General features: G+C 41.0%; 1 protein-coding gene across 1 annotated transcript in view; it reads left to right on the forward strand.

The window, feature by feature from the left end:
- Positions 1-24,000, forward strand: part of scfd1 (sec1 family domain containing 1) — a 58,334-nt gene that overhangs the window by 13,732 nt on the left and 20,602 nt on the right. The window contains exons 12-17 of the mRNA XM_028566505.1: positions 3,540-3,630; positions 4,016-4,089; positions 7,246-7,327; positions 8,933-9,029; positions 9,601-9,671; positions 21,576-21,655. Of these exons, the coding sequence (XP_028422306.1) occupies positions 3,540-3,630; positions 4,016-4,089; positions 7,246-7,327; positions 8,933-9,029; positions 9,601-9,671; positions 21,576-21,655 (495 nt within the window). The remainder of the gene's footprint in view (positions 1-3,539; positions 3,631-4,015; positions 4,090-7,245; positions 7,328-8,932; positions 9,030-9,600; positions 9,672-21,575; positions 21,656-24,000) is intronic.

Consider the following 24,000-nt stretch of genomic DNA (forward strand, 5'->3'; position numbering starts at 1 on the left):
AATTGATTAATTTCAACACCTTTGGTTCAAACGAGGAGTCCAATCAGAGAGCTGGGATTCAGATGCGAGACACCAGATTGGGTTCACTAAAACGTAGAGCTGGGCGATTTGTTTCCCTAAAAAAATTTGCAATTTTTTTATATAAAAAACTCAATATTCGATTCGATTTTGCCCCCCTTCCATTTTAAACAAAATAACTGCGAACTTTAAGTATCTTTTAAAAATATATATTTATTGTATTTAATTAAAGTGCATCAACATAAACAATATTGCAAAGGCAAACCCTTTTTCTAAGTGAAATGTCACTGTGCAGTGTGCAACAAAGATTGTTAAACATCAAAATTATTTATACTGTATTTGGATTGAAAAAAAAATTGATTTTTTGAAAATATGAATCGATTTGACCTACCAACTCGATTTTTAAAGCGAATCGATTTTTTTCCCAGCCCCACTAAAACGAGACGAGACAAGATTTTACGCTCTTCCGACTCATTTAACCCTCGTGTTGTCCTCCCGCCCACTATGCAACTGTTCCTGATGTTTTTTTGTCACTTTTCTTCTGTGCTTTTTTGACGTTTTTGTTGGTTTTTTCCCCTGACATTTTTTTTAAGTCATTTTTGTCACTTTTTTCAATGTTCTTTTATCAATTTCTTTTTTTTTTTCAAATGATATAAAATTGAATAAAACAACCAAATTCAAAGAAAATAGTGAACTGATCATTTATTTTACTTGTATAGAGCGTCATATGGAACCATGCACATTATTTTTTGGGACAATTTTGGTTGATAGAAACCCAAATTTCTGATATAGAACCTTTTTAGAAAATGGTTCAAATTTGAGAGACTGAGACTGAGAGAGCGAGAGAGACAGAGAGGGAGAGAGAGAGAGAGACAGAGCGACAGAGAGAGAGAGACAAAGAGAGAGACAGAGAGAGAGAGACAAAGAGAGAGACAGAGAGAGAGAGACAAAGAGAGAGACAGAGAGGGAGAGCGAGAGAGAGACAGAGACAAAGAGGGAGACAGAGAGAGACAGAGGGAGAGCGAGAGAGAGACAGAGACAAAGAGGGAGACAGAGAGAGAGAGACGGAGAGGGAGAGCGAGAGAGAGACAGAGACAAAGAGGGAGACAGAGAGAGACAGAGAGGGAGAGCGAGAGGGAGACAGAGAGAGAGACAGAGAGAGACGGAGAGGGAGAGTGAGAGAGAGACAGAGAGGGAGAGCGAGAGAGAGACAGAGACAAAGAGGGAGACAGAGAGAGAGACAGAGAGACGGAGAGGGAGAGCGAGAGAGAGACAGAGACAACGAGGGAGACAGAGAGAGACAGAGAGGGAGAGCGAGAGGGAGACAGAGAGAGAGACAGAGAGAGACGGAGAGGGAGAGCGAGAGAGAGACAGAGACAAAGAGGGAGACAGAGAGAGACAGAGAGGGAGAGCGAGAGAGAGACAGAGACAAAGAGGGAGACAGAGAGAGAGACAGAGAGAGACGGAGAGGGAGAGCGAGAGAGAGACAGAGACAAAGAGGGAGACAGAGAGAGACGGAGAGGGAGAGAGAAAGAGAGACAGATGTTCTAACGCTGGGTTTTACTTGCAGCTTTGTACATTTGCAGCTCCATTACCGCTCTGCAAAAGTGAACTCAGAGTCAACTTTGGCGAAGGGTGGGCAGCGGGGGGGGATGGTCTGTGCTGACTTCGAGGTCCCAGCCAGACTCCTCCTCAGAGCCAGATGTATTAGAAGACCAACCAGGGTCAGACTCCGTCTACTGGCGGCTGCTCTGCACTTGGGACCGAAATCGCGAGAAGTCTCGTCACATTTTTATCTCGCCAGATCTGGATGCGATCTCGTCACCTCCTCTCGCAGCTAGAGAGTTGAGAAGTGTACAAATAATTTCGGTTCATTATCAAACTCGTGCTACGTTTCCACGTGGCCGGCTATTTTCATAAACGGACATTTCAACCTCTCTGTTTTAAAAAAAAACATTGTGCGCCAAAATAATAGATCACCACACTCCAGTTCTGAAGTCCTTACACTGGCTTCCTGTGCATCAAAGAATAGATTTCAAAATACTCATGTTAGTTTATAAGTCACTAAACGGTTTAGGACCAATTTACCTTTCGAATCTGCTACTACACTATGAGCCGCAGAGATCCTTGAGATCATCAGGGACAGGTCTGCTCGCCATACCCAGAGTCGGAACAAAATAGGGGGAAGCTGCGTTCAGCTTCTATGGTCCCTACATCTGGAACAAACTACCTCTAAACTGCGGGTCGGCACCTAATCTCAGCTCTTTTAAATCAAGGCTGAAGACCTTTCTTTTTAACACTGCCTTTTCTTAATTCATTTTTGTATTAAAATTTTATTTTTATTCATTCATTTTTTTACAACTGTTTCTTCATCTGTTACCAATTTGTATGATATTTTTAACTGTGTCTTTATGTCTTGTGTAAAGCACTTTGAATCGCATTGCTGCTGAATAGTTATATACAAATAAAATTGCCTTGCCTTGCACAGCTGTCAGTTTTCAGAAAAGTGTTTGTTTACACCTACCCGTGTATATATGCAGTCAAGAGCACGCCAGACCTGTAGGTGGCGGTGTAACGAGAAGCTCAAGCCCACGTTAGCCAATCAGAATCCAGACAATAGCAACAACAGCAACAAATCACTTCCTCTTTCTCTCTCTCGGCTGCCTAAACCTCCGTTTGTCTCAGTTTACGTGCAAACGAAGATCTCAAAAATCTCCACTCTGGCCGGAGTTTTTAGGAAGACTCGTTTTCAGAGGAGAATTCTCCGTTTGCGTGTAAACGAAGGACACAAACGAAGGGAAATGTCTCCGGTTGTAAAAATAACCACGTACAGTACAGGCCAAAAGTTTGGACACACCTTCTCATTCAATGCGTTTTTTTATTTATTTTCATGACTGTTTACATTGTAGATTCTCACTGAAGGCATCAAAACTATGAATGAACACATATGGAATTATGTACTTAACAAAAAAATTGTGAAATAACTGAAAACATGTCTTATATTTTAGATTCTTCAAAGTAGCCACCCAAACCAAGGGTTTGCAGAGTTATCAAAAAAACTTTGAAGAATCTAAAATATAAGACATGTTTTCAGTTATTTCACACTTTTTTGTTAAGTACATAATTCCATATGTGTTCATTCATAGTTTTGATGCCTTCAGTGAGAATCTGCAATGTAAATAGTCATGAAAATAAAAAGGAAACGCATTGAATGAGAAGGTGTGTCCAAACTTTTGGCCTGTACTGTACGTGTAAACAGGGTCTCTGTCTGTCGTGCCGTGTTTGACTGTTAATGTGGTCGAAATCATTCCAACCTCACACCAATGGATTTTCTGATTGCCAGATAATATGTATGAATGTTCTTATTGAATTGGCAAATTTGAATCCGATAAATCTGACCCGGTACAGCCCTTGCTCCTTGTCTAAGCCTGTTTTTTTTTTTCTGAATTGGTTAAGAAAGAATGAAATAAGAAGCTCGTTGATTGGTTAGAAGTTGAGCGTGCGTTGCTGTTGTGTTGCAGTCCGTTCCCAGAGGTGGCCGAGTCGGTCCAGCAGGAGCTGGACTCTTACAGAGCTCAGGAGGACGAGGTCAAACACCTGAAGAGCATCATGGTGAGAGACACACACACACACACACACACACACACACACACACACACACAGATGCACACAAAGGCACACACACACACACACACACACAGATGCACACAAAGGCACACGCACAGAGACACACACACACAGACACATTGACTGACACACACACAGACACAGAGACACACACACAGACACATTCATGCACACACTGACACACACACACACACACACACACACACACACACACACACATCAATACTAAACTCGACTTGTAAACTGTAATAGGACTTGGTAATGACTTTACCGTGTGTGTGTCTGTATGTGTCTCTGTGTGTGTGTGTGTGCGCGTGTGCGCGTGTGCGCGTGTGTGTGTGTGTGTGTGTGTGTGTGTGTGTGCGCGTAGGGTTTAGAGGGAGAGGATGATGGAGCCATCAGCATGCTGTCAGACAACACAGCCAAGCTCACCTCTGCTGTCAGGTACTGGACATCGCCAATCCTTACCAGCTGATCAGGGCATGTCTATTTTTCACTGAGCCCTCAAAATGTCAAGTACGGTGTGTTCACACATACAGTAGGTAACGCATGATGAGGACTTCACACTGCACCAGAGAGAGAGGACAGTAAACAATAAGCTCAGAATTGTCAACAATACAAACCCATGCCATGTCTTTGGCAGTCTGCTTTAGAGTATTCAGTTTTTTTACTTCTCTTCAGTGAGTCTCTTAGATTAGATTAGATTCAACTTTGTCATTGTGCAGAGCACAAGTACAAAGACAACTAAATGCAGTTTGCGTCAAATCACAAGTGCAAAAAAAAAGCAGAAAAGTGCAGTGTGATATAAAAAAGTATAGACAGGACAATGAAATATATTCCAGTGTTATAAGAGCAGAATAAGTGGCTATGTAATATAAACAACATGTTGCAGTGACATTATGATAGTAAGAACAATATAGATATATACAGTGCATTAGCAGAATATATAATAAAATCTGTGTGAACCATATAGACAGATATGTGCAGTTTGGTAACCTAATTTGTTTGGTCTTCGGTTGCCTTTAACCCTCATGTTGTCTTTGGGTCAAATTTGACCCCTTAAAAAAAAATTATATCAGAAAGTATGGGATGTCGAAATAAGCGCCAGAAATGTGAAAAAAAAAGACAAAACTTGAAAAAAAGATGAAAAAAGCCTCTGAAAAACATTAAAAAAACTATGAAACTGTTGAAAGAAAGTGACAAAAACATCAGAAAAAGCGATAAAAATGTTGGAAAAGTGACAGACGTTGGGAAAAAGCGATAAACATTTTGAAAAAAGTGACCAAAACGTTCTAAAAAAACCCCCACAAAAATGGCAAATAAACTTTAAAAAAAGCGATGGTTGTCGGGGAGACAACGCAAGAGTTAATCCAGCTTTTCAATAACTTCTAAAGAATAATTTCCATAAACGACAGAGGGACAGATGAGCGCGGAGCCAAGGAACATGTGATTAGACCTTTGGTTGTGATTTCTACCATTACATCACTCCTGTTTTTTTTTTTTTTTTTTTACATCTGTAACCATGAAACTAAACCAAAACACATCTGCTCGACAATTCAATTTAAGGTTGCGTGCGACTGACAGCGATGTTGTTCTTGGGTGAAATGGAGAATTCTTCAGTGTTGGAGGAGATCTTTTAGTAGTCTAATTATCACCCTTTTTCACAGATGACAGTGTGAAGTACTCCTCTGGAAAGTGTTGAAGATTGAAACGTGTGTAGGATCAACATTTTAAAATTTACTTTTTTTTTTAACTTTTTTTCAATGCTTTTTTAAAATCATGGTCAGTAAACTTAATTTATGGGCCTTTATACCAAATGTCCTATGACATGCTGCTCTTTGGATGCGCTTATATAGACCTTAGTGGTCCCCTAATACTGTATCTGAAGTCTCTTTTATATAGACCTTAGTGGTCCCCTAATACTGTATCTGAAGTCTCTTTTATATAGACCTTAGTGGTCCCCTAATACTGTATCTGAAGTCTCTTTTATATAGACCTTAGTGGTCCTCTAATACTGTATCTGAAGTCTCTTTTATATAGACCTTAGTGGTCCCCTAATACTGTATCTGAAGTCTCTTTTATATAGACCTTAGTGGTCCCCTAATACTGTATCTGAAGTCTCTTTTATATAGACCTTAGTGGTCCCCTAATACTGTATCTGAAGTCTCTTTTATATAGACCTTAGTGGTCCCCTAATACTGTATCTGAAGTCTCTTTTATATAGACCTTAGTGGTCCCCTAATACTGTATCTGAAGTCTCTTTTATATAGACCTTAGTGGTCCCCTAATACTGTATCTGAAGTCTCTTTTATATAGACCTTAGTGGTTCCCTAATACTGTATCTGAAGTCTCTTTTATATAGACCTTAGTGGTCCCCTAATACTGTATCTGAAGTCTCTTTTATATAGACCTTAGTGGTCCCCTAATACTGTATCTGAAGTCTCTTTTTATATAGACCTTAGTGGTCCCCTAATACTGTATCTGAAGTCTCTTTTATATAGACCTTAGTGGTCCCCTAATACTGTATCTGAAGTCTCCTTTATATAGACCTTAGTGGTCCCCTAATACTGTATCTTAGTCTCTTTTATATAGACCTTAGTGGTCCCCTAATACTGTACCTAACCCCGGAAATAACGAGCAGGAATGAGCGTGACTAGAGGCTCTCCAAATCTGAGGAAAATCTTCTAAACTGAACTTTGGTCGATCAGAAATGAAGACAGATTCAGCAACTGCACGGCCTATTTCTCTCTTCAGATGTTTCCAGAAACACGTTTCGGTGAACTATTTTAGTCCGATATGAGATCGTGTTCTGAACGAGCCGCCATGACTGTCAGGCTTTGAATTTTCGGAGAAGCCAGACTCACGTAACGCGTTCGTCCAATCAGCTGCCGGTTTTCATTTTTTGGGCAACAATACAGATTACCTCCACCTGCTCTTATGGAGACGTATTACACGCTCAAGTTGGCGTTACTTCGCTGTGTTCTGAGGCAGTTTTTGGACCTCGGGGAGCTGACTGATCAGTCTGCTTTTCTGCCGACAGTCGGCCGTCTGGTTGGTGCGTCAGGGGCTTTAACCCCTTAACGCCAACTGTCGCTAATCTGCATCAAACCCCTTCCATTCTGACTGCAGGCGAGATAGCGTGTGTATTCCCCCCAATGCCGGTTTGTTTACATTCGATACATAGCTAGGAACCTTTTGCACGCACTGGTTTCTCGTAGGACCGGTCGGAGTGGGAACTACATCCAGTTTACGGAAGCGAAATTAACCCTAACCCCTAACCCTAAAAAGACTACTGTCAATGTTAGGGAGTAGGAGAGTGTTTTCTTTCTTGCTGTTGTCAAGATTCATTTATTTGTCAATTACTTGAAAATGTGTTTTATTAATTTTACCATTTTGTAAAGAATTTTACCATAATGCCTGTTGTCGCTAATTTGCATCATACCTAAATTTATATCTATTCTATATGCTATAGACAAATTAACAATCTCAACTTAATTTAGCATCAGCTTGGAGCCAGGAACACCCATGATAAAGTTCTTCTATAATTGTGAATAAATTCAGGCGTCAGGGGCTTTAAACGTTGTATATTTTGTGTTGCAGCTCTCTGCCCGAGCTGCTGGAGAAGAAAAGGCTGATCGACCTGCACACCAACGTGGCCACGGCCGTCCTGGACCACATCAAGGTATAAACGCAACACACAAAGTTTATTCACATGATATCGCGCCTTTCATAGAGTCACTAAGTGCTTCACTGTCGAAGAAATACAATCTAATACAGTTAAGTAAAAAAAAAAAAAAAAAGCAAAGTTAAAACTCCAGATACAAATTTGTGACAGATTTGGTGAAACAATTTGTGTGTTTTCAGTTTTATTTAATTTCAAACACTCTAGTTTTTATAACAAGTCCACGCAAAAAGACAAGAATAACGAAATAGGTTACACACATAATTGACAGCGCGTAAGCATGCGCTAAACATCCTAGCTCTAGTGTTTAGGGTTAGCAGACAAGTTTAGAAGGAGAGAGAGAGAGAGAGAGAGAGAGAGAGAAAAAAAGAAAAAGAGAGAGAGAGAAAAAAGAAAAAGAGAGAGAGAGAAAAAGAAAAAGAGAGAGAGAGAGAAAAAGAGAGAGAGAAAAAGAAAGAGAGAGAGAAAGAAACAAAAAAGAGAGAGAGAGAAAAAAAAGAGAGAGAGAGAGAAAAAAAAAGAAAAAGAGAGAGAGAGAGAAAAAAAAAAAAAAAGAGAGAGAGAGAAAAAAAAAAAGAGAGAGAGAGAGAGAAAAAGAGAGAAAAAGAAAAAGAAAAAGAGAGAGAGAGAAAAAGAGAGAGAGAAAAAGAAAAAAGAGAGAGAGAGAGAAAAAGAGAGAAAAAAAAAAGAGAGAGAGAGAGAGAAAAAGAGAGAGAGAGAAAAAGAAAAAGAGAGAAAGAGAGAAAAAGAAAAAGAGAGAGAGATGAGCGATGCTTTCGCCACATCTCTTCAGACTATTCTGACAATAAATATGTAATTTTCAGACCATCAAATCTGGAGAAAATGAACTTTGTTTCAGACGTGTTTCTGTCCCAGGACCCGACTCTCTCCAGATCTCACAGATTATTAGATAAACTAATGGCTGCTAACGTTTACAGTACGACCTAAATATGGCTTTTAGCTGTGTAAATATCTAAGGTCATCAACAGGAAATACATTAATAAATCAGAATCAGTTTTATTGGCCAACTATACTAACAAACACAAGGAATTAGACTTTGGTAGGTGTTAACTCTCTATATATTCAATAAATAGACATGTAGTAGTAAACATTCAGTAGACAAATGGTAATATAGACACATATATTGTACAATAGAGACAACAATATACATATAGGCACATTATCATAATATACAAAAATACTATTATATAAATAGGACATAATATCAAGAAAAGTACACATGGAGTGGGATGTGAAGTTCAAAAAGTAATAGTGCAAAGTAATGTGCGAGATGCATATTGGAATGATAGGTATGTAATGTGTAGAGAAGTGGGTGAGTGGCCGAACTGGAGATGACCCCACTTATCAAGTGTTCAGTAGAGAGATGACAGTGGGGAAGAAGCTGTTCTTATGTCTGCTTGTTGTTAAATTATAAAAATATAACTTTTTATCAACACAACGTTCACTACACTTTCAAACGAGGCCACGCCCTGTTAGGAGACAGGAAGTGTGTACCGTGTGATGAGCTCTCTTTAGTTCCAGAGAATCTTTGGTTTTATATGATGCCGTACATGAACGTAAACGTGATGCTGTTTGTGTCCTCAGAGTCGAAAACTGGATGTTTACTTTGAATATGAAGAGAAACTGATGAGCAAGTCGACTTTAGACAAATCTCTGCTGGACATCATCAGTGACCCAGATGGTACACGCGCACACACACATATACACACGCATACACACGCGCACAGGCACACACACACACACACACACGCGCACACACACATATACACACGCATACACACGCGCACACACACATATACACACGCATACACACGCGCACAGGCACACACACACACACACGCACACACACACATATACACACATACACACGCGCACACACACATATACACACGCATACACACGCGCACAGGCACACACACACACACACACGCGCACACACACATATACACACGCGCACAGGCACACGCACACACACACATATACACACGCATACACACGCGCACAGGCACACACACACACACACACACACACACACACATACACACGCGCACAGGCACAGACATGCACAGACACACACACGCACAGACACACACACGCACAGACACACACACACACACACACAGGCACACACAGACAGACACACGCACACAGACACACACATATATGTTTATACTTTATGGTTATTAAAAGGCATTCTGGGAAATAAAGTAAAATAACAGACAAACTAAAGTGTGTGTAAATGTGTTTATCAGCTGGGACCCCAGAAGACAAAATGAGACTCTTCCTCATCTACTACATCACTGCTCAGCAGGCTCCTTCAGAGGTAACACACACACACACACACACACACACACACACACACACACACACACACACACACACACACAAAATCCCTCTTTTTATGCCCTCTGTAGTTACACATAAGCACGACCTTTTCCAACAAATAGTTGAAGTGCTGAAACATGACGTAGCGAAAGACTTTCCTGTGTGTATCGTACTTACTCAGATAAAGATCTGCAGAATGTTTGTGTTTTTCGTGTGTGCAGCCATAACGACAAACTGAGTGGAACTAATAACATCGATGAGCAAAGTCTGGCTCTTTTGAGAGCAACAAAATACAAAAAGTTTCAATTTTAAGGAACTTATTTTTCATTTTTAAAATCAGTTCCACATTGTGTTCACCAAACTGCGAGAGGGGCCAGACCACTGCTGTGATGGATGTGTGCGCGTTGTCTTCAGCGGTGTGTTACCGGAGCTGTCGTCATATTTGACGTTTGAGTTTAGGGAACTGGGACCACACACACCGGTGTGACTCACCAATCCACCCCTGCACCGTCTTGGCGTGCGCAGTAAGGCGAGAGTTGAGGGAGAAAAAAAATACCTGGGGGTGGGATTTGGCAATCCTGCTTCAGATTTTAATAGTGGAGATCGAAAGCTCATTTTCAATCGGTTTTCGATTTGAAATCTAAATTGTGACACCTCTATTAGCAGTAGGGCTGGATCCGAATATTCAAATATTAGTTCATCAGGTAGATTTTCTTGCAAGCAGGCTGAAATTCACTGTAGTGTTTTGTCGGGGTCAGCCCTATGGTCCCACCGCCCTGTGTTCCCACAGCCCTGTGTTCCCACAGCCCTATGTTCCCACAGCCCTGTGTTCCCACAGCCCTGTGTTCCCACAGCCCTGTGTTCCCACAGCTCTATGTTCCCACAGCCCTATGTTCCCACAGCCCTATGGTCCCACAGCCCTATGGTCCCACAGCCCTATGTTCCCACAACCCTATGGTCCCACAACCCTATGGTCCCACAGCCCTATGGTCCCACAGCCCTATGTTCCCACAGCCCTATGTTCCCACAGCCCTGTGGTCCCACAGCCCTATGGTCCCACAGCCCTATGTTCCCACAGCCCTATGGTCCCACAGCCCTATGTTCCCACAGCCCTATGTTCCCACAGCCCTGTGGTCCCACAGCCCTATGGTCCCACAGCCCTATGGTCCCACAGCCCTATGGTCCCACAGCCCTATGGTCCCACAGTTCCCACAGCCCTATGTTCCCACAGCCCTATGTTCCCACAACCCTGTGGTCCCACAGCCCTATGGTCCCACAGCCCTATGGTCCCACAGCCCTATGTTCCCACAACCCTGTGGTCCCACAGCCTTATGTTCCTACAGCCCTATGGTCCCACAGCCCTATGGTCCCACAGCCCTATGTTCCCACAGCCCTATGTTCCTACATTTCTATGTAAAAAAAATCATGACAAAGGAAATGTGGGAACATAGGGCCTAATTTTGGACAAAAATCTTAGAAATGTGGGAACATAGGGCCTAATTTTGGACAAAAATCTTAGAAATGTGGGAACATAGGGCCTAATTTTGGACAAAAATCTTAGAAATGGGGGAACATAGGGCCTAATTTTGAAAAAAATCTTAGAAATAATGAAACTGTGAAAACATAGGGTTGTGGGAACATTGGCACGCTCTCGTTTTGTCGGGTTTAAGCTGCTAGCTAGCTGTCCGCTACAAGTGAGCAGTCTGATGTATGCAGAGGTCTGTATGGTTATACTGCAGCAGCCTGCTGTCCTTTTTATTCAGGCAATTTGATAAAAGTAACCATATATAATAGTAACGTTACGGCCGTGCATTATGCAGGCTGGCTGAGCATTCATTCTCTCTCTCTCTCTCTCATACACACACACAAACACACACACACACTGCGTTGGCCATCCAATAGTCCAACAAACAATGCAGGTTTTTCCATTCGTTTTGAATGCCTGCGGCAAAAAGTTGATCCATGATTCAACTCATGGAGAAAAATAACCCAACGTTAACCGGCTATCATCCTCGTCGGTCCGTATCGTGGCTACAAAAAGAGTGAGAGTTGGCAGTAGTAGTAAAACGTATTTTATGGGATGTGTTAAAGGTTGTATGAGCGCAAAGATGGTTCAGCGGTTGTGGTTTTGGTTTGATGTCCCCGCTGTGGTTCTTATCTGCCAAAATAATACCTCAAACTGAAGAAGACCATTGTGACTTTTAGGAGAACTTTCTGTGGTTTCATGTTTACTTCCAAGGACGAAACAGACACTGAGGGAAGCAGAAGATCTGGGGAAATTAAAAACACGGCACGACAACGCTCCTCGTTCTAATCTGGAGTAAAGAGACAAAGCAAACCGACCTTTAGCACTGTCAGGGTCAAAAGTCAGCAGCCGGTTACATTCACATTATTGCGTTTTAGTTCAGTGTTACTGTGTTTTAGCCTAGTTTATGGGTCCTATTTTAATGATGTAAGGTCACGGTGTGAAGCGCCTGGTGCAGGTGTGTTTAGGTCGTGTCCAAATCCACTTTTGATAGTTTGACGGTGGTAAAAAGGTGTCTGTGTGCCGGGCGCCTGGTCCTAAAGGGTTGTTCTTAGTGTCTTCATTAATCAGAGGTGTGTTTTGGGCGAAATATGCAATCAACCAATCAGAGATCATCTCCCATTCCCTTTAAAAGCCAGGCGCGTTTGGACCTTGGAGCATTGCTGTTATGATGGAGGATTTACACCGTAATATTTTTATTGGTAATCTTGTGTGTGTGTGTGTGTGTGTGTGTGTGTGTGTGTGTGTGCGTGTGTGCTGCTGTGCGTCCCTGTGTGTGTAACAAGCATAGTGTGCGCGCGCTGTGCACGAGCCTAGGGGCATTTTACTAATGCTCTGTTAAAATAACCATGAAATGCTGCGTTTTTGTTGGTCAATGGTCACTTCCCGCTGCATCAAGATAGCAATACTCCCAGAATGCACCTGAACACACCTCTCTGTAAGACCAGCACGCCCAGAATGCACCTGAACACACCTCCCTGTAAGACCAGCACGCCCAGAATGCACCTGAACACACCTCCCTGTAAGACCAGCACGCCCAGAATGCACCTGAACACACCTCTCTGTAAGACCAGCACGCCCAGAATGCACCTGAACACACCTCCCTGCAAGACCAGCATGCCCAGAATGCACCTGAACACCCCTCCCTGTAAGACCAGCACGCCCAGAATGCACCTGAACACACCTCCCTGTAAGACCAGCACGCCCAGAATGCACCTGAACACACCTCCCTGTAAGACCAGCACGCCCAGAATGCACCTGAACACATCTCCCTGCAAGACCAGAATGCACCTGAACACCCCTCCCTGTAAGACCAGCACGCCCAGAATGCACCTGAACACACCTCCCTGTAAGACCAGCACGCCCAGAATGCACCTGAACACACCTCCCTGTAAGACCAGCACGCCCAGAATGCACCTGAACACACCTCCCTGTAAGACCAGCACGCCCAGAATGCACCTGAACACACCTCCCTGTAAGACCAGCACGCCCAGCACGATGTCTTCAGAGTTTAAAGTTTAATCTATCAACTAGCCCCCTGATTGAGCCCTGCAGCAACCTGCGGCAAAAAGTGGAGACCGATTCAGCTGTTGGAGAAACTCCCCCCCCCCTGTGTCACGCTGTCCAGTCACGTACGCGTGGATCAGACTTGTTAGTGTGTTTTGAGGCGGTGTGAGAGTCCCGTACAGGAAACTAGGGCTGCTCCCTATTAGTCGACTAATCGGTGGTTCTGGTCTTAGTCAACTTAGATCTCTTTAGTCCATTAGTCATGTTTGATGCTTTTTTTTCATGCTGAATGACTTATTTCCAAGAAACGTACGAGCACATCTCTGGTAAACACAAGAATTAAAGTGGTGCTTTTAGCACGACTCTGTGGAGAAACTCAGATTTACAGATCTGTCGATTAAATCAACTAATCGATTAGTCGATACAATTGAATGAGTGTTAGTCGACTAAGAATTTCTTCAATCGAGCACAGCCCTACAGGAAACATCACTGCCTCTATCTCTGCCACAAGAAGGTTTTAAAACTCCAAACACAAGCTCTGAACTGCCCGGGGGTTTGGGGAACAGCTGACTGTTTCCTCAGTCCCTCTGTCTCTTCTCTTTCTCTCTTGAAGCTGCCTTCAAGTACGGTATGAGAACAGTCATTATTTTGATTGTGAAAAGATATTTTTTTGGGGAGCTTTTCCCTACTATTACACAGTGACAGTGGATAGACAGGAAAGGTGGGAGAGAGACGGTGGATGACACGCAGTAAAAGGCAGCGGGTCGGACCCAAACCCGTGCCGCTGAAAAGGACTCAGCCTACATGGGGCGAACACTCTTACTCACATGTGTCAAACTCGAGGCCCGCGGTCCCAAATCCGGCCCCTTGCAGATTTAGATCCGGCCCGTATATCAATTTGGGTTCACAATACATTTTGGTACATCCTAGTTGTGCGACAAAACCAAAAACACAGGAAAGTGTTTTTTAAACTGCATTTACCTGACATTCAAAGCAGACATTTGGGCAGATTTGAAATTCCCCCTGCAAGAACTCTTTTGATGACTTTTGTAGGGCTTCATGTCAACAAAAATGCGACCAAAAACCGTACAAAAATGTCGGGAAAAGCAACAAATTTACCAAAAAGTGACAAATGTCTGAGAAAGCCACAAAAAAGTCTGAACAAAAACAACAAAAATGAGGAGAAAAGCTACCAAAATGTTTATAAAAAAGCGACAAAATGCAGTAACAAAAGCACATCAATAAACTCTCCATGTCTGGCCCTTGGTGGGATTCTCTTTTTCCAGTGTGGCCCTCTGGGAAAATGAGTTTGACACCCCTGCTCTTACTGGTTGAGCTGGAGGTTGCCCCGTGAAAATGTCTACTTGTACTACATTGGGGGAGGGGGGGGTAGGTTAAAGAACACAACAGGACATCACACAAATCAGCCGTTTAACTGACACTACCACAGCCGCACGACCCCGCGGGATTCCTCTTGAGATTTGCGTCAAACAAACTAAAGTTCACTTGGCGTCTCGGATGACAGACCTCCAGTTCTTCCCTTTGTCCCGGGCTCGGGCGTCTTCACCGACACTAGAACCAAAACAGCACAAGTTGTGGGTTGGCAAACCGTAGAAATGGTTTCTACACATGGTTTCAAGTCAGCTGTGCCCTCATGTCCCCCAAAAAGCACATTATACTGATCAATAGCAACGTTTTGGACGAGCTTTATGAGAAGAATCTTCTTGGCTTTACCATATTCACAATGATTGAATTGAGGCACGATGATGGAACAATGTTGATCGAGCCAAAGTTCCTCTCAGAAAACAGACCTGGTTAGTGTCACTGTAGAAAGGAAAACAGCTGGATCAGGTTAAGTTTGGCCAGAAAGACTCCTCTCATCCTTTATGAAATGACAGCAACTGTGTTTGCTATTAGTTTGAGCCATTAAAGATGTTAGGTACCAGGAGTTCAGTCTTTGCTTTCATTATTATTTTGAAAAAAAGTCTGTGAACGTTTGCAGTTTTCCAGGGAAGGGTTAAACTTAAAGGTGCTCTAAGCGATGTTGCACGTTTTTTTAGTCACATTTTTTTGTCCATTTTTTGTCACATACAGCAAACATCTCCTCACTATCTGCTAGCTGCCTGTCCCCTGAACACACCTTAAAAAACATCTCACTATCTGCTAGCTGCCTGTCCCCTGAACACACTGTAAAAAACATCTCCTCACTATCTGCTAGCTGCCTGTCCCCTGAACACACTGTAAAAAAATCATCTCACTATCTGCTAGCTGCCTGTCCCCTGAACACACTGTAAAAAACATCTCCTCACTATCTGCTAGCTGCCTGTCCCCTGAACACACTGTAAAAAATCATCTCACTATCTGCTAGCTGCCTGTCCCCTGAACACACTGTAAAAACATCTCCTCACTATCTGCTAGCTGCCTGTCCCCTGAACACACTGTAAAAACATCTCCTCACTATCTGCTAGCTGCCTGTCCCCTGAACACACTGTAAAAAAAAACATCTCCTCACTATCTGCTAGCTGCCTGTCCCCTGAACACACTGTAAAAAACATCTCCTCACTATCTGCTAGCTGCCTGTCCCCTGAACACACTGTAAAAAACATCTCCTCACTATCTGCTAGCTGCCTGTCACCTGAACACACTGTAAAAAAACATCTCCTCAGTATCTGCTAGCTGCCTGTCCCCTGAAAAAAGATGTTTTTTTACAGTGTGTTCAGGGGACAGGCAGCTAGTAGATAGCGAGGAGAGGTTTGCTGTATGTCACAAAAAATGTTGTAGCCTAAAAAACACGTGACATCACTTAGAGCACCTTTTTAACCCGAGCAGAGGTCTAATCAGCCACAATGAGTGAGATCACCCGTGTGGGTGTTCAGAGGCTACGGAGCATCTTTAACCAAATCCAGTTGCCTTTGAGTGTCATCCTTTCCTGGATATTTTGACAAAGTTTTGCGCTTATTCCTTCATAGTTCTTTTAATTGAATTTTACAATGTACATAGATTAAACCACACAAAGAAAAACCGACAACAAACAGCATTCCCAGCCCACACCGAACATACCCAACCCCCCTTGCTGTCACTCTCTGGTTAATAGAAAAATATGAAACGTGGTGTGCAGAAATATTGCAGTGTAATGTTTGCACTTCCCATGGAGAAGTCACCAGGTTTTCAAAAACTTCCCGAATCCTAGTAAGTGTGAATCAGTGAACTTTATGAACGCATTATTGGCTATCCGCGTGTACAGTACAGGCCAAAAGTTTGGACACACCTTCTCATTCAATGCATTTCCTTTATTTTCATGACTATTTACATTGTAGATTCTCACTGAAGGCATCAAAACTATGAATGAACACATATGGAATTATGTACTTAACAAAATGGTGTGAAATAACTGAAAACATGTCTTATATTTTAGATTCTTCAAAGTAGCCCCCCTTTGCTTTTTTTGATAACTCTGCAAACCCTTGGTGTTCTCTCAATGAGCTTCATGAGGTAGTCACCTGAAATGGTTTTACCTTCACAGGTGTGCTTTGTCAGGGTTCATTAGTGGAATTATTTCCCTTATTAATAAAAAAGCAAAGGGTGGCTACTTTTGAAGAATCTAAAATATAAGACATGTTTTCAGTTATTTCACACCATTTTGTTAAGTACATAATTCCATATGTGTTCATTCATAGTTTTGATGCCTTCAGTGAGAATCTACAATGTAAATAGTCATGAAAATAAAGAAACACATTGAATGAGAAGGTGTGTCCAAACGTTTGGCCTGTACTGTACACAAATCTAAATCCCTCTCGTTTGTCATGCGCATCCCGCTCGTCATTTCCGTTAACTGTTTTAACATATGTCTCGAAAGCGGGTGCTACGGCAGTAAGTAGTTAGTGCACATTAGCGGTGTACTGACGAACCGTGTGCTCCGAACCCGAGACTAGCCAACCGAACGGTTCGGATGTTTTTTCATGAACCGTACCACCCCTAGTGTGAAGTCCTCATCATGTGTTACCTGTGTGTGTGTGTGTGTGTGTGTGTGGTCACACCTTACCTGACATGTTAAAGGCTCAGTGAAAAATAGACGTGCCCTGATCAGCCAGTAAGGATTGGCGATGTTCAGTACCTGACAGCAGGTAGATAGAGTCTATATTGAATACCCTTTACCTGCCTTTTTAGTAAGAGATATTTTAAATGAGGGGGTTTGTGGGGAAGTGATTTAATGTGACAGTTTTTGGCATGCTGATGGCTCCTTCATCCTATGCCTCTAAACCCTACACACACACACACACACACACACACACACACACACACACACACACACACACACACACACACACACACACACACACACACACACACACTCCCTACGCAGATTTTCGCCCTTTCGTACTACTCTCTACGGCGTCAATTCACACGCAATCACAAGGTAATGCAAGTCAAGGGAGGCCAAACAGCCTTGATAAACACACTAAAAAGCGAGTATGCATCTTGATAACATGCCAATAATGGCATAAAAATTGGCGTGTCGTACATAACGCCACTTCATGACATCAGTGTGCTGTTAATGGTTTTAAAGTCCAGGCCTCCTGTGGGCCGAGAGCTCTGCTTTCTGCACCTGCAAATCTATCTCAATTATTCAGTCAGTCATCATTTAACATCGGTAATACAGCCAAGATTTGAAAGCAGTAATCGCTGTCCATTAATAATGCCGTTGAGCCTCGTCAATAAAAACTATTGGTGGTTGTCGGTGACATCATCGTTGGGACAAAGCGCTTTTCATACGGCTAAATATTTCTCGGCTTTTTCCTCCTTTTTAGTTTTTACTTACTTGTCCTTCACCCTCCACTGCATCACTCCCTTTTTCTTTTTAACTTGTTTATGAAGACAGAGAGGCAGGCGTGCAGCGAGAGTTAGTATGCAGCGAGAGTTAGTAGGGCCCAAAGTCACAATGAGGGACATGCAAACCTTTTTTTTCATTATTAGGACAATGCACATTAATCAACTTTTCTGTAAATGCGGTCGTCTAGCAACTCTCCGTAGGCTTGCGAGCTGGAAAAACCAAACTCTGGGTCTTTACTGTTTTGGGCAGTAAAGAGCCAGAATATAAATGATCTAATATACATTTTGATTTCAATTACATCCATTACAGTGACTCTCTCTCTAAACATGTAGTGAGGCCTAAAGTAGGCCTAAAGCGTGATTTATGGTTGGGTGGAGGCTCCACGCAGAGCTATCTAAGTGGCCTGAAGTTTATACTGGTGCGTTGGTATGTGCGTCGATCTCTTTAAGTGTGTGTGTGTGTGTGTGTGTCTGTGTCTGTGTTGTGTGTGTCTGTGTTGTGTGTGTGTGAATGCGTGAGTCTGTGTGTTTGGGGGATGCATATTGTAGCAGGGGACTTTTACAAGGAGTCCTTAAAGTCTGTACTCCCCAGCTTTTTCTCCCAGCATGTAGATTGTGTTACTAGAGGGAAGAACACACTAGTCCATGTTACTCTAACATCAAGAAAGCACACAGAACTGCTCCTCTCCCTCACCTGGGCCAGTCAGATCACATAAACTACTCCTGATCCCAGCATGCATCAGTCAGATCACATAAACTACTCCTGATCCCAGCATGCATCCTGGTCAGAAGGACTATACAGCCCAGTAGTACCTGGTCTGACCCGGCCCTGTCCCAACTCCAGGACTGCTTCCAATAAGGACATGGTTGTGTGCAATATGTTACAGAACAGAGCCCTTTGTTTATTGTTATATTTTCATCTTGCTTGTATGCTGCACAATTTACATTACAGCTGAGGTGTACAACTGAATGTGTACTCAGTTCAATGGTGTTCAATTCCTACACTAGTTCAATTAGTATTAGTATAGTAATATTTTGTCCTTGAATTTTTTTACTTGAATACTTAAATGTTAAAGAAAATAAATAAGAACTGTTTTCATTCAACATTGTGCCCATTATTAATATTATTGAAAAAATATCAAGATATCACTTTTTGCCTATATCGCCCACCCCTAGTGCGAGTGTATGTCTGTGTGTATGTGGCTGTGTTTGTGTGGTTGTGTGTGTGTGTGTGTGTGTGTGTGTGTGTGTGTGTGTGTGTGTGTGTGTGTGTGTGTGTGTGTGTGTCTGTGTCTGTGTGTGTGTGTGTGTGTGTGTGTGTGTGTGTGTGTGTGTGTGTTGTGTGTGGCGGTGTTTGTGTGTGGCGGTGTTTGTGTGTGCGTTTGTGTCTGTATATGTGTGTGTGTGTGTGTGGCGGTGTTTGTATGTGCGTGCATGCATGATTCTGTGTGTGTGTGTGTGTGTGGGGGGTGTGTGTACGTGCGTGCGCATCTGTGTGTGTGTGTGTGTGTGTGTGTGTTTTTCTGTCTCACCGGTTTGTTTCAGCATCTGTTCAGTCTCGTCCTCGGTTTCCTCTGCTGACGGATGGTGTGACACTTTTCCCCTCTTCCAAGAAAAGATCCTCACTTTTTCTTTCATCCCTCTTTCATTCACCTGAGAGATGGATCACCTCGGGATTACCCCTTCACCCTCTCTCCCTCTCTCTCTCTCCCTCCCTGTTTCTCTCTCCCTCTCTCTCTCTCTTCCTGTCTCTATCTCTTTGTCTCTCTCTGTCTCTGTCTCTCTCTCTCTCTCTTCCTGTCTCTATCTCTTTGTCTCTCTCTGTCTCTCTCTCTCTCTCTCTCTCTCTCTTCCTGTCTCTCTTTCTCTCTCTCCCTGTCTCTCGCTGTCGCTTTGTCTCCCCCACTCTCTCTTTGTCTCCCTCTCTCTCTGTCTCTCTCTCTCTCTCTCTTCCTGTCTCTATCTCTTTGTCTCCCTCTCTCTCTGTCTCTGTCTCTCTCCCTCTCTCTCTCCGTCTCTCTTTCTCTCTCTCCCTGTCTCTCGCTATCGCTTTGTCTCCCCCACTCTCTCTCTCTCCCTCTCTCTCTCTCTCTCTCTCCCTGTGTCTCTCCCTCTCTAGCTCTCTTTCTCTCCTCTCTCTCTCTTCCTGTCATCTGTGGTCATCCCTCTCTCTCTGCGACCAGCTCTTGGCCTCCTGTCTGTTTCTTGTTTTGTCTCCTTTCTCTTCTTCCTCTCCTTCCCTTTGATCTCTCCCCCTCTTCCCTCCCTCCCCTCTCTCGGCTGCCTAGTCTCTGCTCGAGTTTCTGACTGATGTGGTGGGATTTCAGTCCTGCAAAAAACACTCTCAGAGACCATCTTATCTGAATTATGTTGCACTGATACAGCGTTCAGCGTTTTACGTGTGTAAATCAAAATGACTAACGGCTAAATTAACATCAGGACTGACCACGCTCTGCTGGACAAACCATTTCTAAATCGCACAAAGCATCGGTTTCTGCATTGTATGTTCTGTAAAAGAAGTTTTGGTAACATTTTACTTTAAGGTATCTACATAAGAGTGACATGACACTGTCATGAACACATGACACAGTCATGAACAGAACACATGCCACTGTCATGTCACTCTTATGTAGATACCTTTTTAAAGTAAAGTGTTACCTTAACTTTAAATGAAATGCTTATATGCAGCTTTTTGAGACCCTGAACTCCCAGCTCTTGCGATTTAAAAGATTCTCTCTTTCACTTTGAGATTTTTATTTAACAAGTACACAACAATTACTTGCTTATCCCGAGGAGCAATAGCATTAAAAAAGGTGAATAATATCTCATTTTCTGTGCAAACTGGGAGTGGTAATAGTTTAAAATTACCAAGTGTTCACAGCGCTCCATAATAAGCAGCGGTGTAGTCTACGTGATACGCAGGAATACGCAGTATACCCACTAAGAAAGCTCCAGGATTTCCATATACCCTCTTAAAAACGCCCAGTGACACTGGATATTTTTTATATATTTTGAATTATGTGTTTTTCTTCTTCACATAGGCTAAATAAAGGTATTTCCACCGTAAATTGGTGCATAAAAGTGTGTCAGAATACAGGAAATGAAGTCAAAAGGCCCATTCTGGCCCATATATACAGTATAGGCCCATACATATACAGTACAGTATACCCACTACAATACATTGGACTACACCACTGATAATAACAGAGATCATTGAGGTTTTTTTTCTCTCGCCTGTCCTTTGATTTCTTGAGATAACGGTTTGATGTTTATGTGATTGTTGCTGTGTGTTTCAGTCGGACTTTGATGTTTATGTGATTGTTGCTGTGTGTTTCAGTCGGACTTTGATGTTTATGTGATTGTTGCTGTGTGTTTCAGTCGGACTTTGATGTTTATGTGATTGTTGCTGTGTGTTTCAGTCGGACTTTGATGTTTATGTGATTGTTGCTGTGTGTTTCAGTCGGACTTTGATGTTTATGTGATTGTTGCTGTGTTTCAGTCGGACTTTGATGTTTATGTGATTGTTGCTGTGTGTTTCAGTCGGACTTGGAGCAGTACAAGACGGCTCTGCTGGACGCCGGCTGTGACCTTTCACCTCTCAACTACATCAAGCAGTGGAAGTAAGTCGGTCATCCAACCACGGCTTTTGGTTATTTAACGGTTTGGGTCAGTTGAGCCTCCTAAGGGTTTCATTTGAGTCTGTTCACTCTGTAGCTACTAGGGTTGGGTATCGTTTTTTTTTTTTTTTTTTTTTCCCGATTCCGGTGCTAAATCGATACTTTTAAAACGGTGCCGGTGCCTAAACGGTGCCTGAACCGGTACTGTTTTAAATGAATCTGTGTTGTTTAATTCCGACAATGGCAGCTGCAAGTGAACGCACCGTCTGTGTAGTTTAATTCCGACCATACAAACATACTGTATATCTATGAATTGTAGAAGTCCTCCACAGTGAAACCCAGTCACACTTTACACTGTTTAACGTTAGCTGTCAGCATTTTAACCGTGATTAATCCAGCTGCTAGCTAAAGCTAGGCTAACGTTACATGCTGTCAGGTGTAGTGTAAAGTCAGGCACCGAAATGAGGCACCGAAACTTTCGTTCTTATTCGGTCTCGTTACTACCGTTTACGTCGGCACCGGTTCCCTAGTGGCACCGAGTTTCGGTACCCAACCCTAGTAGCTACCCTGGTCATGAAGGACTCCACACTTCACACTGGTGTCCATATTCACCTTTATTCCTTATGATGGAACACCGTGAAAACGTGTTCGCCTGGTAGACCAGCAGTACAGTAAACAACAACGGGAGCTTAAAAGTTCGTGATTCACTGCCGCCATTTCTCTCCTCTGTTCACGCTCCCCTCAAACGTCCAGTCCTTGTAGGTCAGAGGTTCTCAAACTTTTTTCCATAATGTTCCCCCCTTTGACCAGTTTTTTTTTTTTTTTTGAGCAATTTTTTTATGAAAATAAAGTCTATATAAAGAGAAACAATGCAGCAATTTCAGCGATAGATTTACAAAACGACAGCCTTGGACCTGGGAAAAAAAACATTTAAATGATGATGAGAAAAGGAGACAAAAACCTTGGAAAAAGATGGTAGAAAGAAGGGAGTAATGCAAGAATATGTCGAAAATAGTTTCAATAACAGTGACATAACTTGGAAAAAAGCAAAACTTGTACAGATTAAGACCGTAGAAGGAATGATATATATATATATATATATATATATATATATATATGAATATATATATGTATATATATATATGAATATATATATGTATATATATATATGAATATATATATATATATATATATATATATATATATATATATATATATATATATATATATATATATATATATATATATATATATATATATATATATATATATATATATATATATATATATATATATATATATATATATATATATATATATATATATATATATATATATATATATATATATATATATATATATATATATATATATATATATGTGTATATATATGTATATATATGTATATATATATATATATATGTATATATATATATATATATATATATATATATATATATATATATATATATATATATATATATATATATATATATGTATATATATATATATATATATATATATATATATGAAATATATATATATATATATATGAATATATATATATATATATGAATATATATATATATATATATGAATATATATATATATGAATATATATATATATATATATATGAATATATATATATATGAATATATATAAATATGAATATATATATATATGAATATATATATATATGAATATATATAAATATGAATATATATATATATATATGAATATATATAAATATATATAAATATATATAAATATATATATGAATATATATATACATGAATATATGAATATATATATATGAATATATGAATATATATATATGAATATATATAAATATATATAAATATATATATATGAATATATATATATATATATATATGAATATATATATGAATATATATATGAATATATGAATATATATATATATATATATATATATATATATATATATATATATATATATATATATATATATGAATATGAATAATACGTAAAACTGTAACTACCTAGCAATCATTTAATTCAATCAATTATATTAATTTCCAGTGATGTCATGGCAACACTTTCCAGCATCAGCTACACACATAGTATATTTTTGTGCCGGCAATAGCCACAGCACGAAACCATTACCCAGATTTTCTACTGGGCACGTTTGTGAGTTATTATTTTTTTGGCATTTTTTCGGCCTTTATTTTTCGGCCTTTATTTTGATATATATATATATATATATATGTATGTGTGTGTATATATATATATGTGTGTATATATGTATGTGTGTATATATATATATGTGTGTATATATATATATGTGTGTGTATATATATATATGTGT

Source organism: Perca flavescens, chromosome 20 (assembly GCF_004354835.1).
Source record: "Perca flavescens isolate YP-PL-M2 chromosome 20, PFLA_1.0, whole genome shotgun sequence".
Classification (NCBI taxonomy): domain Eukaryota; kingdom Metazoa; phylum Chordata; class Actinopteri; order Perciformes; family Percidae; genus Perca; species Perca flavescens.